The sequence below is a fragment of the Triturus cristatus genome, chromosome 9 (genome assembly GCF_964204655.1).
Source record: "Triturus cristatus chromosome 9, aTriCri1.1, whole genome shotgun sequence".
In the NCBI taxonomy this organism is placed as follows: domain Eukaryota; kingdom Metazoa; phylum Chordata; class Amphibia; order Caudata; family Salamandridae; genus Triturus; species Triturus cristatus.
Genome location: NC_140592.1, coordinates 934,918,856 through 934,936,175, shown reverse-complemented (window position 1 = coordinate 934,936,175; position 17,320 = coordinate 934,918,856). Strand labels below are relative to the sequence as shown.

At 47.1% G+C, this 17,320-nt stretch overlaps 1 protein-coding gene across 2 annotated transcripts in view; it reads left to right on the top strand.

Moving 5' to 3' along the window:
* Positions 1–17,320, top strand: part of LOC146799097 (sodium/potassium/calcium exchanger 4-like) — a 611,785-nt gene that overhangs the window by 500,824 nt on the left and 93,641 nt on the right. For both annotated transcript variants that reach the window (XM_085626506.1, XM_085626505.1), the window contains exon 12: positions 9,047–9,197. In XM_085626506.1, coding sequence (XP_085482632.1) covers positions 9,047–9,197 — 151 coding nt within the window. The remainder of the gene's footprint in view (positions 1–9,046; positions 9,198–17,320) is intronic.

The following is a 17,320-nucleotide window of genomic DNA, read 5'->3' as shown; positions in this document are numbered from 1 at the left end:
ATGGGGACCCATTGAAGATTTTTCGGAGCATTTTGAGAGTGTGGAAGCAGGTGGAGGAGGCTGTATTGATCTGCCGCTTCACTGTGAGTTTGCTGTCCATTATTATGCCAAGGTTGTGGGAATGGTCTGTCAGTATGGGAGTGGGTCCGAGTTCAGTCAGCCACCAGCTGTCGTTCCACGGAGTGGTGTTGGTCCCAAAGATGGTGGTCTTAGGCTCTGAGTCGAAAGGTGGAAGGCGGATTCTCTGGGTTTGTCCTGTGAGGAAACATGTGGTTTCTCCCTGGATATGGATGTGGTGAGTGTGTGGTGGGATACAGTGTTAAACGCTGCTGAAAGGTCAAACAAACTTAGGGTGTTGTGTGCATGATGGAAAATCACAAAGATATCAGATGGATAGCTGTGGAGCAATCCAGGCAGCAGGGTTTTCAAATAGTACTGTGGCCTGAAAGTCAAACTAAAGGGCCCAGAAAATAGAGCTCAGCTCAAAGATACTTGGAAGAAAGGTGTGTTAATTAATGACACATTGCTTGTCAGCACATGGATCATCAGAGGTGCTGGCCCTGGGGAAAAGTATTTGTTGTCTTCTCTTATAACTGCCCTGCTTCAGACACTCCTGATGGTCATTAAATACTGCTAGTGTCACCTCACAGAGCTTTAGAGATGCTCAGTCACCTCCAATTACAGGTAGATCTTACAGACCCTCATTCCATATTCATTCATGAACTTTATTTCGGCCACGAGGGCCATAAAAGCAACAATACATTACAGCAATGCAAGTAAAAAAAGATAAAAGATAATAAGAAAAAAAAACATGTCAAAGAGCAGAACACGTTTTAACCACCAAAATGAAATAGAATAGTCAGATTGAAATATTCGAATAGTTAACAATTGGTGGAAAATTTCCTGCGCTGCAGCCATACAGCATTTAGAAAACGTGAGACTGCGAAGACAATTGGGGGGTGGGTGTCATATTTTAAAACTCGCAGGGCATTAGCACAGTCTCTGAAGCCAAGATTTCTGCAGATAGGCTTTACCCAGCGTTTCCTATGGGAAAGGTACGTTGGGCAAAAGAAGAACACATGGTTTTCGTCATCCAGTTTGTAACCACATGCTGGACATGAAGTGTTTTTGTTAGTGTCCCATCTAGAAGTGAAAGACCTAATTGGTAGGGTGCCCATTCTTAATTGGACATATAACTTCCTAGCAACAGGGTGGAAAATCAAGTCCAGAAATAACTCCCTCCCGTAGTTCGATTTAATCTGAAGAAACTGGGCAGTCAACCTACCTAATTTTGAATTCATGTGCAAGCATGATAGATGAAAATGTCTAACTGTTCAGCCAAATTGGTTTTTGAAACAGCCAGACAAGAACTTTCTGGAGTGTTCCTGGTAGCCAATCTTGGCACAAGTGTCCCTAACATAGATTAACCAGGGGATATTTAAATTTTTGATTGTAGGCCAGAGCCCCAAAAATTCATTTCTGTAGGTTTCCAGGTCCGGATTGGACCAAAGTCTCTTCCAATAGTATTTCTGTAGGTTTCCAGGTCCGGATTGGACCAAAGTCTCTTCCAATAGTATATATTCAAATACTCCTGCTTGTCATTAAAGACCATCAGATATCCATCAGAAATTCTCAGCAAAACTGCAGGCTCTCTGGCACCTTCATTTAGCATTCTGACAGCCCACTTGTTTGATACTTACACCAGGTCAGCACCTCACTAACCGGCTTGTCTTTATCTACAGTCAACACCAACAGGTAAATTATCAAACATTGACATTTGTCCCTCAGCATACCTCCAGACATTACCAGCATGCCCTCATAGACCCTCCGCCAGCATTCTGACAACTTAATTGATCAATATACACTCTCTAGTTGGTCCTCTGCTTACTTTGAAATACCCTCAGATGTTCATAAGGCAATACCTGTCTTTGATCCCTCAATGGTCCTGAGATACCACTCAGACTATTGACCTTCCTAAAAACTCCCCCAGCAACCCTTAAAAACACTCAACTGGACCTTTGAGAAACTGCCTACATTTCTATACTTCCAGCTTGGTCGTAAACACCTCTAGTCACCCTCTTTGATCATCAGCATTTGATTAGGGACTCCCACCCTGCCCTCAGTTGCATGCAGGTTTCACTTAAAAACCACTGGTCTAACCTCTAGATTCTTGTGGTAGCCCAAGAAACCTCCAGTAATCCTCAGAGAACACCTGCATGCCACCAGAGAGCCTCATTCCCGCCTTCTGTCACTTCCTGCCCCATTTGAGATCTTCAGTTGTACTGTGTACACCTTAGCTCAAAGACCCTCAGAATGTCTCTGGCTTTCAAACACCTATCGCTGACTATGTGAAATCCTCAACTAACATTAAGACACAATAGGCTGGTCGATACAGACTCTTTGCCTGCTTTTCTCAAAGTTTCTATCTGCTGTAAAAAAAAAAAGGACCAAACAACTTCAGATGTTCCTTGGTCTCCTGCTAATTGTCATCCAAGACAGGCATCTCACCCTCAGTGACTCATATCCTTCTATAAGACACCTCCAGATCATCTTTCAAGGCCCTTAGTTTGCCAGTCAGAGACTCTGGCATGCCCTTAGACACCTGCTCCAGCACCTCTAAGTCCCTCAGCCAGGTGTATGACAGTTTTGGTCCTCTTTGAGGCATCCCCAGTCCACTCTCAACACACATGCCCCATCCTCAAACTCCCTGAGCAAGTCATCAGTGATCTACAACGTACCCTTAGAGATCTTGAGGCCTCTAGACACCCTAATTCAGTCTTTAGTTACTTGTTCAGCTATTGGCTCACCTTAAAAAAAAAACACCAACTGTTGTTAAATCTTACCAAATGCCCCTCACTGAAATGCCCCTCACTGAACTAGAGCCTGCCTTCCGACATTCCCAGTAGTCCTTCACAGTCTCTCAGCCAGCAATTAAATACCCTCGCCTTCCTTAAGAAAACACTTAGAGAAACCCTGTGTGGTCCATTTTCAGAAACTCCCAAGAGGCTCTCAGAAAGCCCCAGAAGGATGTCAGCCTGCTACTGCAATACATCCATTGAACCTTACAACATGCCCAGATGACCCCCCAGTCTGCTTTCACGCCTAACCATCTTGTATTTTAATGGCATAGGTGTGCTTTCAGAGACCCATAGTGTATGTATGAATTTATGTATATAGTATTTTTGTGGTGCCTCTGACACCTCCAGTAAGCCTTTAGAATGCAGTAGCATGATCCCTGTGACTGCAATCTGTCCCTATCTTTAGATGGTCCCTAAAAATTCGCACACAGCCCTCACAGATACAGACATGCCATTGGATACCTCCAGCATGCCCTCAAGAGACCCAGCGCTCAGTCAACCCCCAACTAGTACTAACACTCAACCCGGCCAACCATTAGAGACCTTTAGTGTGCTCTCAGACACATCCAGCATACTCTCAAAATATACTTATTTCACTCTCAGAGACACTTAGCTCGACTTCAGGGATCACCTCCAGGCACCATCAGCTACACTTAAGAGAGTGTCATCCAGGTCTCAGGCATCCCCACTTGATCTGTATACCCCAGTTCAGCTGTCCCTCATACACCCTCAGAACACTGCACCTCAAATGGCAAAACATGCCATGGTCTTCAGTGACTGGCTTAGGGTGAAGGCTGTAGAAACTGTCCCTGTAGGCCCAATCCTCCTGGATAGCCTTTGAATTACTCTCCAAAACGTGTATCACATCTCAGGCACCTTAAATCAAATTGTGCCCTCTTGCAAACCAAAAGTAAAATCGCACTGAACTACAGATACACTCATTGGCTCTTGCTGGACCATTAAAAAAAAAAAAAAAAATTATATATATAAATGTGTGTGTAAATTAAGTTTGTTCATAAAATATGTCCAGCCAGAAAAGCACAAGCGACAAATTGTCATGTTTGCGAGTGTTAAGCAACAACTTCTGAGGGCAATCCGCCTTACTCCCCAGATTGTGCCCCTGGTCATATTGACTAAGCCTAGCATAGACGGTGACTAGGAGTATTTTAAGATCCAGCACACAGGCTCCATAGGGGAACTATGTGATACAAATGTATGCAGTTCCTGAAGGGGTGAGGAACTGTGTCAGGGAAACTGACACCAGATAAGATTGCTCAGAAGCAAAAGTCCTCACACACCCGTGTGGGTGTCATGCTTCATCGTCGGGTAGCTCCTCGTTGGGCTGGCACTGCATGCCCAACAAGCGCCCTGAGGGGCTCTTTGCCAGAGGTGTTTTGAGCAAGAGATGCCGATGTGAGGTGTAGGGTGAGGTGCTCTAGGTGTAGATTGGTGTGATGTGAATATGTGGATTTAAAAATAGCTTAGAGATACCCAATTACATTTAATGGGTGGCCATTAGGCAATGGTTGTCCTGTTATGATTAAAAGGCAATGGGTGGCTGAATGTGGAAGCAATGGTCCTATCCAGTTCATACCTACACACACACTAATTTATGAGCTGGATAGGACCATTACTTCCACATTTAGCCACCCATGTTTGACCAGTTTCCACAATGTTTCTGAATAATGCAATTTCCCAGTTTCCAATTCAATCAATCAATCAATCAATCAATCAGGGAACTGTAAGCATGCTACTCACCCGTGAGGGTCTCAAGGTGCTGAGGGGGGGGGGGGGGGGGTCGCAGATCTGTTTAGCCGAAGAGCCAGGTCTTGAGGGACTTCCTGAAGGTGTTCAGGGAGGGGGCGTGTCCGATGTCTGCCGGTAGCTCGTTCCAGGTCTTGACTGCCGTGTGAGAGAAGGATCTTCTGCCTGCTCTGGCTCTGTGGATGCGCTGGGTTTCGGCCAGTGCGAGGTTGGAAGATCGGAGGTTTCTTTTGGGTACGTGGAAGTTGATTTTGTTGTTGAGGTATTTGGGTCTGTTGTAGTGTAGGCATTTGCAGGCGTGAGTGAGGATTTTGAAAGTGACTCTTTTCTCCACGGGGAGCCAGTGGAGACTTCGTAGGTGTTGACTGATGTGTTTGTGTCAGGGGATGCCGAGGACGAGTTTGGCGGCTGTGTTCTGTATTGTATGGAGTTTGCGGAGTAGGGACTTGTTGATGCCGGCGTAGAGTGCATTTCTATAGTCCAGTCTGCTGGTGATGAGTGCGTGGGTGACTGTCTTCCTTGACTCAAGGGGGATCCACTTGAAGGTCTTGCGGAGGATGCAGAGGGTGTTGAAGCAGCTGGAAGTGACGCCGTTGACCTGTCGGTTCATGGTGAGTGATGAGTCGAGTATGATGCCAAGGTTCTTGGCGTGGTCTGAGGGAGTAGGTGGGCTTCCGAGGGCGGTCGGCCACCAGGTGCTGTCCCATGCAGAAGGGGTGGTACCAAGGACTTCTGTCTTCTCAGCGTTGAGCTTCAGGCAGCTGTTGGTCATCCAGACTGCAATGTCTTGCATTCCTTTCTGGAAGTTGAGTTTGGAAGTGGTGGGGTCTTTGGTGAGGGAGAGGATGAGCTGGGTGTCGTCAGCGTAGGATACAATGTTGAGGCCGCATTGTCGGACGATGGCTGCGAGGGGGGCCATGTAGATGTTGAAGAGGGTGGGGCTCAGGGATGAACCCTGTGGGACTCTGCAGGTGACTTTCGTGGGGTCGGAGAGGAAGGGTGGGAGTCTGATCCTTTGGCTTCTTCTGATGAGGAATGATCGGATCCAGTCCAGGGCTGTTCCTTGTATGCCTGCGTCGTGTAGTCTGGCGACTAGTGTACGGTGGGAGATGGTGTCGAAGGCCACTGATAGGTCGAGTAGGATGAGGGCTGCAGAGTGGCCTTGGTCCAGGAGTGTGCGGATGTCATCTGTGGCGGCGAGTAGGGCGGTCTCTGTGCTGTGGTTGCTTCGGAATCCGGATTGGGATGGGTCGAGGACGGCGTTCTCTACAATGAATCGTGTCAGTTTCCTGTTGACTGTTGTCTATGCAACTTTTGCTGCGAAGGGGATGAGCGAGATGGGCCGATAGTTCTTGAGGTTGGTGTGGTCAGCTGTGGGCTTCTTGAGCAGAGGTCTGACTTCTGCGTGCTTCCAGTCGTCTGGGAAGGTGCCTGTTTTGAAGGTGGTGTTGATGGTGCGTTATAGTTTGGGTGCGATGGCAGCTGTGGCTCTGTGGTAGATGTGAGGTGGGCAGGGGTCGGTGGGGGCCACCTAGTGGATGCTATTCATGGTCGAGGCGGTGTCTTCGGCCGTGATCGGTTTCCAGTTGGAGATGGTGGGCTGGCTGGTGTTTCTGGGGGGTGAGGGGCCATCTGTGGCACCTGGTGGATGATCGATGAAGTTGTCATAAAGGTTTGTGCTCTTGAGGTGGAAATAGGTTCCAAGCTTGTCGCAGAGGTGTTGGGATGGGGTGATGTCTGTGGCTTCGCTGCATGGGTTGCTGAATTCTTGAATGACACTGAAAAGTTCCTTGGAGTTGGCCAGGATTTTGTTGTGGATGAAGTTCCTCTTGGGGGCTCTGATCTGGTTTTGGTAGTCCGTCATGGCGTCCTTGTAGGTGGTGTGGTTTTCGTTGTCTTGGTGTTTCTCCAGTTCTTCTCCAGGCGTCTGCAAGTGTGTCTGGCTTCTTGGAGAGCGGTGGCTTTCCTGGGGCTTTTTCTGTCAGGGTTGCGTAGCAGGCGAGCTCGTCTGCGCAGTTGGAGATCCAGGTGTGGAGTTCACTGGCTGCGTCGTTTGCGTAAGGTGCCCAGGTGTGGTTATCTCGGGTGAGGGTGGAGTTAAGTTGTTTGTCGGTAACCTTGCTCCAGTTCCTTCGTGGTGGGAGTGGGGCTGGTTTGGGTGCCTTGGGTTTGTCGATGGTAAAGTGTATGCAGTGGTGGTCAGTCCATGCCGGCTGTATTGTGTGGCTGAATTGGATGCTGTTTCCTGGTGCGAAGATGGGTCGAGGATGTGTCCTGCTCTGTGGGTCGGTGTGTTGACGAGTTGTTTAAGTCCAATGCTGGCGAGGTTGTCACAAATGATAGTGGAGTTGGGGTCGCTGGGGTTGTCGAGGTGGAAGTTCAGGTCTCCAATGAGTATGTAGTTTGTTGAGGCGATGGCGTGGGGTGTGATAAAGTCGGTGATGGTGGTGGCGAAGGGTGTTCGGGAGCTGGGTGGTCTGTAGACGAGGATTCCTCGGAGTGTGGCTTTAGGGGTGGTCTGGATCTGGAAGTGCAGGTGTTCGGCGGAGGCTGGTGGTGGTGGTGAGGTGGAGGGTGCTCCTGTGGGCGATGGCAAGGCCCCCTCCTGGGTGGTTGGGGCGGTCTTTCCTCTGGATCTTGTATCCGTCTGGGATGGCGGTGCTGATGTCAGGGGCGGAGGATGCGTTGGTCCAGGTTTCTGTGAAGAAGGCAATGTCAGGCGATAGAGAGTCGAGTAGGTTCCAGATTTCCATGGCGTGTTTGTGTATGGTGCGTACGTTGAGGAGGATGCATTTTAGGGTGTCACCGGTGGTGGCATCGGCGGTGTTGGAGGCCGGGGTGGCGGTGAGGGTCTGGCGGCAGTGGAGACAGGAGAACTGGCCGTAGGTCGTGTTCGGCGAGGCCTCTTGGCTTTCTCTAAGTCTTCCAGGGTTGAATGCGAGGAGGGTGGTGGCGTCATAGCAATGGGTTGTGGGAGGTCCAGGGTTCCTAGTGCTGGCCGCGGTCAGGTCATGGACGGGCACAGACGGGCTTGCCTTTGAGCCTTCGGCGTGCCAGCATTGTGCCTGCTGCGCTCGTCCCCGCCATTAAGTAGGGGAGGTGGGAGGGAGGAGAGGCTGGGAGGCGGGAGCAGGGGAATTCCAGGGGGGGAGGGGCCGCAGGGGCAGACGCAGCGAAAGGCGAAAGGAACAGGCAGGCACAAGAAAATAAAAACAGTGGTGGAATTAGAGCAAGACAGAGATGGGCACAATAACAGTGGCACAACAGGGAAAAATTAAGAAGAAAAAAACGGCTGAGAAAGGTTACGGTGGTTGCAGGCAGTCTGGTCCCAGTTGGAGTGGGCAGCAGGCGCAGGAGTGGACAGCAGCCTCGAACCTCCCAAGGAGGAGGTCGGGTCTGGAGGCAAGAGACGGCACAGCAGAACTGCGGGGAGAGAGTGGACCTAGACCGAGAGTCGGATTGGCATTAATGCACATATTTCCCAAGTTTCCACAAAGACATGCTATTGCACAAATTTGCTAGTCCCATAATAACAACCTAATGCAAATATTTGTTAATTTTCCCTAATGTGAACTTGCCCCCTTAGGTGTTGGCTGAACTTCCTCCTAACTGGACCAATCGGAGCATCAAAACAGAGCTTCTCCCATCCTGATAATGACATTCACAACAGCGGTGCTTAATTTGTAAAAGAAGAAGCGCCAGTGTCCAGAGCTTAGTTCAGAAGCCCATGATCAGTGCTGTCTAATGCCAGGGGTGATAGATACCAAGTCTACTTAGACTTGATTCTACTTCATGATTCTTTTATCCACCACCTGATACTCTTTGCCCATTCATCTATTTTCACTTTCTTTTTCCTCCTCGCTTTCTTACATTGATACCGTTTTTCTGTGTTCTCTTACTCCTTCTTTCCCCCTTTTGTGTTTTTCTCTCACTTTCTCTGGGTTAAAGCCTGTTGAAGAAAAGTAGGTGCTGGTCCCCAAAAATGAGAGCTTAAATTAAGCTATGTACGACAGGGACCATGCCATTACATTCATCAGTCCATTCAGTTTACAGGGAGGCACCCATATAGTAGTATTGCTGTTGCAGTTGAAAGCTATTCTTTATGAGAGTTCTCACTGTTTCTCTAGTAAAGTAGACATGATGGTGTAAGGTTGGTATGTGCTAAATTTGCTGGGTTGCCATAATTGCATTGTTTTTCTTTTCTTACCCAAATTGTTAATATTTTCCCTTTTGTGATCTGTTTATTTTTCTTCGAATTGGTCCTACTGTAAACATTCCACAGAGCCCGCAAGGAACTGAATAATTTCGGTTTCTTCTAAATGTAATGATAATCTAGTAGGAGGAAAAGGAAAGACCACTTGAAAAATTTAGGCATGACACTTCTTCGTGGGCTGACTAGGCAATCTACCATCTTCTCTTTTCAGCGACAGAGACTTCTTCATTCTGCCAATGGTGTGAGTACCACCAGCTTAGATGGGAAATTGGAGACCATTGAGAATGGAAATGTGTGTGTGGATAAAGACGACCTCCAGGAAGAGTGCGAGTCAAGTCATCTGTCTCCATTTACAATACCAGGTGAGCCACGGTCATGTTAAGGAGATGTCAAGTTGTGTTTCAGATTACAGTGGACCAACATATCCCAAGACATGGGCATGAGAAGAGGAGCTCAGGACAGAATTAGTGAGTGTAATGTAATTTCAAACAACAGAATGGTAAAGGCTGATTCATAGGAGGTTAGTAATGGTGAATCAATCATTAGACCAGTTGTCTCCCACCTCCATCTCTGTCTTTATGATCCACCCTATTTAGTGTATCTCAAGTGGCAGACTTTTTACTGGTGGAGAACCCTCAGGATTTGCCAAGATTTGTAGTGCATCGCACTGGACATGAAGGCAAACCAGTCTCCTAATCGCTAGTGAATAGTCAATCACCATGTCTGGTGGAAAGAATGGAGTAAAAGACCACCAAGGGAGTGATATGGATCTTTTATCTCAAGGTAAGCATGGTGATGCTAATGGTGGGAACAGCCTCCCCATGGATGCATAAGCACTAACAACATACAGAGGTATTGGAGGTAAATACCCAGTGGTCACATTGTGCAGAGGCCATTTCACAAAAAGTGACAGGCATTGGCTAATTTTCTGCAAACGTTTTTTGCCACCATATTGGCTCCACCATGACTGGTGCTGCTACTTTGAGGAAAAATACCTCCAGTTGTCTTGTAAAATACCCCATATTGTATGCATTTTCATTTACCAATTTGACAAAGGAGGGAAATCCGATGTAATGCCAGATAGAAAATCGGCCACCCAAATTCTAAACTAGGATATTTAACAACTCATTCAGTATAGATTGATTTCAGTGTCCTTGAGCCATTCCAGTCCAAGTGTTGTTTGCCAGCATCCAACCGGCATGGCAGGCACTTTCCTCTCTTGTCAGACATTGCTACGGTCAAGGAGCTGTGCGGTGAGACTTCCATTTGTCAGTACGTCTAGTGGACTGCATTCCAGTGTGGTTGGAACAGACTAGAGGCCATGACTTGGAAGAGCAGCAGATGCACTTATTTATTTCTATCACTCAAACAGAAGTGGAATGTAGGACCAACATAAATCGCATCAGGGCAGGCCACTCATGCACTTATAGGTATTTGGTCAAAGTGATTCATACAGTTACTATCAGTTGAATATTTTTTATGTACCTAAAGCTGAAAAGTTGAGACTGACATTTCTTATGTGGAGTCTGCAAGCAAGCCCTCTTTGTTTCCGAAATATGCATTTTAAAACCTAAAATAAAACTTTTGCTTGTGATAATGTCTTATTTTCTTGTTTTAACTGCTCTCTTTCCATTTTCAGTACTTTTCTAGATATGTTCACCTCAAATGCTTTTGCTTTTGATTCCTATTTAAAACGATTCCCCCTTTTAATGCATAATGTGGTAGTAGTTAGTTTTGAGGAGGCTTCTTGTAATCTTCTCTTAAAACCTGTCTCCTTCTTGCCTGCCACCAATTTCCTACCATTGTGCTTCAGTTTAATCTCACCCACGCCTCTTCCTTTCTTGCTAGTATTTCTCTTTTTCTTTTCCTACCTACATAAGCATTCTTTTCCACTACTCCTTGTTGATTTTCTGCTTCTCTCCACGCTACATTTCTCTTCCCTCTCTTCTCTTCCTTCTCTGTACTCCAATCTATGGGAAATTGATCCCTCTCCAACGTTCTCTTGTGCCACAGCGTCACCCAATGACATCTTAAAAATTTGGGGGCCCAGTACAAAGCACCATTTGAGGGCCCGTCCTCATTTTGATAACCGTTTTCTGCTAAATCAAGCCTGCATGAGGGCAAATAATGCTTAATAATATGATAAACATTCAGTAAAAGGTCACACAAAACAGTTAAAGCATGTCTTTCGTGGCTTATAAAAATCCTTAAAATGACACTAGGTAGAGAAAGGGAATGCAGAAGCAGAGATAGGAAGAGATTGGAAGAGAAGATGGGGAGATGTTAGTACTGGGAAAAAAGGTGGAAAAAAGAGAAAGTTCATTTTCACCAGGTACCTCTTGGAAGGTGAAGGCCCTGGGCAATTGTCCACTTTGCCCATACCTTAAAACGGTCCCTCTCCCAGAGCAATTTTATTCTCTGCCACTAATCTGCTGCTGCTGTCGCCAACACTTTACCATGAACTTAGCCCCACCTCCTTTGCAAGACAAGAATGCAATGCTGTTGGGATCTTTTTATTTGTTCAATATTTTTCATACATATTCAGTGTTTTTCTAATGTTTGTAAAACAAAATTTATTCAAATAGTGACTTTTAATGATATAAATGTGCTGATGCAAATGCAATGTATATAATAAACATGGGCAAATGTACCAATACCAATAAGTACCAACAATAGTATACATTGCTTCAAGAACTATCTCATTGGCAAGAAGGAATAAACCTCCCTATTAGACCTGATAATCTTGAGGTATTGTTTCCAAAAACTTCCTACTTGGTTTTACTGATTCTCTTTTAGTGGCCTTATGGCAGTTCGATAGTGCGTGTGCCCTTCCCACACATGTTAGGAAGTGGTGCTTTTTACCACAAAAAGAGCTGCTCCTAGTATAGTGACCCTGTTGAAGTTACAATAACATTGTGAGTGAGGGCATCTCACAAAAAAAGACGGACTGGTCTCACACACCACCTGGTGTCATGCTTTATCATTCACCAGTCCTCGCCCTCTAAAACCTTCGACCCCACTTAGTAGTTTAGAAGGGCATCCCTGTCGTCAGGTGCATGCCCGCCCTCTATCAAACGAAGGTTTTAGAGGGCGAGGACTGGTCAATGATGAAGCATGACCAGGGCATTACCAATGTAGGGTCATGCCCTTCAGGCTCAAGAATGCCTCTGTCACCTGCCAGAGGCTAGTGAAACAGGTCCTTGCTGGTATAGTGGCCTTCTCAGCTGCATATCTAGACAACATCGCCTCCTTCAGTAACAGTTAGGAGGAACATATCTTTCACCTCCAGAAAGTACTTTGGGCCCTGCAGCAAGAAAGCCTGACTATCAAGGCCAGTAAGTGCCAGATGGGGCAAGATTAAGCGGTGTACTTAGGACACTGGGTGGGCTGGTGTAGGGTGCAGCCCATCCAGGCCAAAGTAGAAGTCATCCTGGCCTAGCAGCCCCCAAAAGCCGAAAGGGCATTAGAGCCTTCTTGGCCTTCACCGGGTACTCCCAAAGTTTTGTCATGGGATTTGGCACCAGTGTGATCCCCTTGATGGAGCTGACTTTAAAGAAGCAGCCCAGAAATGTAATATAGACAAAGGCCTGCCAAACTATGTTCACCTTCCTCAAACAGGCCATGTGCACAGCTCCTGTGCTCCTGGTCAGTGACTTCTCTCAGGAATTCATTGTTCAGACGGATGCCTTGGAACACAGTATCGGACAGTACTGTCTCAGCTGAACGAGGAGGGCCTAGACCAGCCTGTAGCCTTCATCTCCTGGAGGTTACTCCCCCGGGAATACGGGGGAAGCGCTACTCAAAGGGAAGCTTTCGCGATGGTCTGAGCCCTGAAGAAGTTGAGGCTGTATTTGTTTGGCGTTCCCTTCTTGGTTCAAACAGACCACAGACCCATTACATTACAGTGAATGGACTTTACGGTGGAAGAGCACCAACCGGAGCTAGCCCACTCCAATGCGACGGTCTATCTAGGTTTTTCGGCCTTGAAGAGGGCTACTTAGAAGCTGGGTAGAACACCCCCACTTTCAGCTGGTGGGACACATGCTAGGTCTGGTACTCTTGGGGTAGTGTTTCCCTAACCATTTTGCTTTTTCATCATGGGTTTTGCTGATTTTCTTTTAGTGGCCTTAGGGCTCTAGGCACTTTGGCCCTTTTCCACTGTAAATGCAGTGTGAAAGTGCGCACGCCCTTCCTACACATGTTAGGAAGTGGTGCATACCTGATATTTTTAAAACATGTGCACAATTGCACTTATGCTCAGGTTGGCCTTTCTAAACCACTGGGCAATCCTGAGAGTACCTTTCACTACCACTAGAGCACCTCTAGGGCAAGTCTTAAGGGGTGAAGCGAGTGGTAGGAGAAAGGCTGTGCAGGTACACATGTGTGTCCCCTGCCCATGTACTGAAGAATTCCCATGGATGTTTTCACTACGAATGAGACCCATAGGTTAACATGAGGGAATGGTTGAAATAACATCAAAATGCAATAGTGGCTTATTTTGGAGCAGCCTCATTATGTTTCCTATCATTGAATTCACAATGAAAAACCCTCTCCTATGTTAAAGGTAGATTTGCCATCATTAGCGTAGACATGCCACTTCTAGAAATTGAAGGGAACAATTGATGGACGAAATGCTGAACAATGCAAACATTAACCCCCAGTCACAAGGATCTGGGTTTAATGCATCGTTCTTTTGCTCAACACACCACCCCAGTTTGGACCCAGTTATATGCAAATGAGTTTTGACCCTGTGCCTCATGGGAACAGTCCAGCTCAAACTGCCATGCAAGATCCTTCCTGGACCGGAAGAAAGCATCCTGGGGCCGGTTTCGGGGCATCATCCCTCATCAGCCAGGCTAGCTTGAATCCAGTGGCACAATGAGAACAGGACCCATGTCTAGGCATACCCTTCCCACTTAGGGCGACAAAAGCAAAAGGAACAATTGATAGATGGAATGCTGAACAATACAAACATTTACCCCATGTTAATTTCCATTGGAAATTTTAAACAAGGCTACAGCCCGAATCAGTGAACGGAATTACACCAAAGTTGGCAGAAAGGTAGTGGTTGGTGCAGAAAGCGACCTTTTTGTTAAATGGTGCAAATTTGATAAGTAGTTGCTGAGTTGAAATTTCCAGTTGTATATATAGGGACACGGTGGATCTACGACCCCTCCCAATCTCGTGCTGAGATCTGATTGGCTGCCAACACTTCAAACCAGGAAGTGTTGTCAGCCATCTTGTGACTTGGTTGAAGTGAGTCACAGAAAAACGTTTAATAAAAGATAAAGGGACAGGGGAGAGACACCCTGACCTCCTAGGCCTATAGGGCGGGTCCCACAGGGGCAAAAACGCATTTAAATAAAATTATTTTAGTGGTAGTCATGCTGAATCCGTGAATCTCGATTGGGTTTGTTTTTTCACAAAGCACAGGCTCCTACGCTTCGTTATTAATTGGTCCCGGGGTGGGCCAGCTTCTGGGGGCAGTGCACAAATAAAAGGGGGGTGCATCAGTCCCCCCTCCTGCGGCTTATGCCCCGGGGACCACCACCTCTATCTCATTTGAAATGTGGGAGTTGCCTGTTTGCCAACACACGTGTAGGCAAACCCGTGCCCTGGGGACCGCCATTTCCCTGGGGCTAAAATGAAATTAGAGCGGGGGCCCATGGGGCACAATGCAGCCCCATGGACTGCCACCTCCCTGGGCAACTCTGTAAAATTAAATACAGGGGCCGCACACCCCAAGCAGCCCTGAGGACCACCACTTCCCTGGGGCTAAATTAACATTGGAGGGGAGCTGCATGGAGCCAATAATGACCCTGGCTACCGCTACCCCTAGTGCCAGCTCCTCCAATTTCCCAGGGTACCCACCCCCGGCACATTGTAGTTTGCTATGTTGCTCCCGCCAAGCCATAGCAAACTCTGCTCTGCTTCGAGTAAGCGAGCGCATGTAAAATGCTTTTGGACAGAGGGAGCATCATGTTCAGCAACTCCCTGTGTCCAAAAGCAATGCCGGCTCCTGCAGGAGGCGAGGTGCAGGAAAGGACCGCGGGGCCTTCAGGTTCCCCCCGCAGTGCCCAATGTAAGTGGGTTCCCTGGGTGAGACCAGGGCACCCACAGTACAGTCCTGGCCCCAGGGGATGGAGTCCCCAGGCCGAAATTAGCCCAGGATAGGAACCACTCGGCCACCCTCCCTTTGTAGAACAAGTATTGGCATAGCCAATAGGTCTCGCTTTTGGGACCTTATAAGTATTTAGTTATGCAGCACAATATCCTTGGTGCAACAACAACTGTTGCATGGATAAACACTTATAAGGTCCCAAAGCCGAGACCTATTGGCTATGCCAGTGCTTGGTTTCCTTTGCCAGATGACTTCATCTTTCTAAAGGTGTGTGACGGATTAGGCGATAAGCCGCTGCCCCGTCATTTATCAGAGCTGGAGTGCACACGCACCATGGGGGAGACCATTTACGTGTTGTATGACAGCAGAAACACTAGGTGTATACGGCCCAACATGAGAATATTGCAACAGCTATGCACTCGTGCATTTGACACAAACGCATTTAGATGTCTCTGGACCAATGTAACTGTCAGATCGCATTTACACGTACATCATGACAGGTGGCTCGGACACATATACAGCTGAGTAGCACTCACAGATACATTGGGGTTTTCTGGTCACGCTCAGGCACACAAGATCACACACATTAAGACAGATGGCTTACACACACACTTGGCACAGTTAGGTCACACATCCTGGGGCTGCTGCATCAAACACGTTCATTGAGCAGCCTGGTCAAAAACAAGAGGGCCAGCAGGGTGGCAAACTCGCATTTGCACAGCTATGGTCAATACATTGTAAGAACACGAACTCTGTGATAGGGGGTGCAGGTTAACACAGAATCGCATAAAATGCACACACAACGTCTACAGAGTGAAAGGCATGCCGTCAGGCAATTACAAATGTGCACAGAAAGTACCAGGGCAAAAGATCCCACGCGCACACACTTTTTGTATGTGTACACCCTGCAAGCTGAGCTCTAAAGGACACACTGTGTGCAAGCTGAGCTCTGGAGCTAGCAATACTTAAGACATTCTCTTGGCTCGATCGGGAGCTGAGCTTGCACGGCCTATGCAGACGGAGCTTTTTCTTACCTGGTTTCTGCTCAAGACCAGCGCATGCGCTGGGTCAGGCGAGACCTAAAAACAGTACCTTACTGGTTTGTGTAACCACATATTGCCCTCACACAACAAAGTTTAAGAAAATCATACGCTAAAACTAGCACTTGATTTTTTGCTAGTCTTTGATTTGTCCTCCCCATATTTGCCATGAAGAAATGTCCAAGTGTGAGATCACAAATCGTGAGAGAAAGCTTGATACAACCAAAGAAGTGTAGTGATCTTCTAATAGCCTGGAATATGAAGCCTATACAGGGCCACCACAAATGTGGACAATGCATTGTCTGCAACCAGACATTGAAGGACGAACATTCACTGATGGAAAAATAAACTGGATCACCAATGAATTCTCGAATTGCAAAACCAAAAATGTAGTGTACGCTGTGATTTATCAATGTAAAAAGATCTACATTGGAAAAACTAATCAAGAAGTCAGGCACCGCATTGTTCAACACAAGTCCAGAATTAAAACGAATACTGTCACAGCACCCATGGTAGGGTGGGTGGAATTTGCGAAATTCACTATCGCAAATTATCACGAAAATGTTAAAAATCTCCGCAAACACGCGGAAATATCGCGAAGATGCGGAAGTTTTTTTCCCGCCCGTTTGCGGTATTTTCTGCGTGGTCGCGGCTCGCCAACTTACCCATGCGGTTGCTCACGGGCGCGGCCATCTTGTTTTCACTTGTCTCGCGGTGCATGATCGCGAGAAGAAAGACGTGATCACGCGACGAATGACGTTACTGCGGGCGCGAACTGTCGCGAGACAGTGCAAATGGCTACCAACAATCCAACATCTCGTGGAGAACGCAACCGGATTGGGAAAACTTGTTGGTGAACACGGGGATTCAGGTAAGGCGATCGCGCGCATTCAAGAATGTATTATTTTACAGCGCGAGCAAGCAAAAAATTTCCGGTGAAATGCGGATTGCGGAAATTTTGACATTTTCGCGCTCTCCGCGGAACGCGAAAATGTCAAATTATCGCAATTTCCGCGAGCGGAACGGAATTTTAGCTCAGGCCTAACCCATGGTCAATCATTCCCATCAAATGGGCCACTCAGAAAAAGACTTATTTGGGACAGTGCTAAGCGTAATTCACGCAGACCCCAGAGGAGGAGACTTGGACAGCACACTTGTGTGCAAAGAGGCATACTTGATTTTGAAATTTAACACTGCCTTTAGAGGGCTTAATGAAATGTCCGAGATGAACAAACTACAATACAGGCTCCGTCCTAATGTTCAAATTCACACTGCAACTCCTGTAAGTCTTGTGTCTATAAGCTATAATCGTGATTCACACACT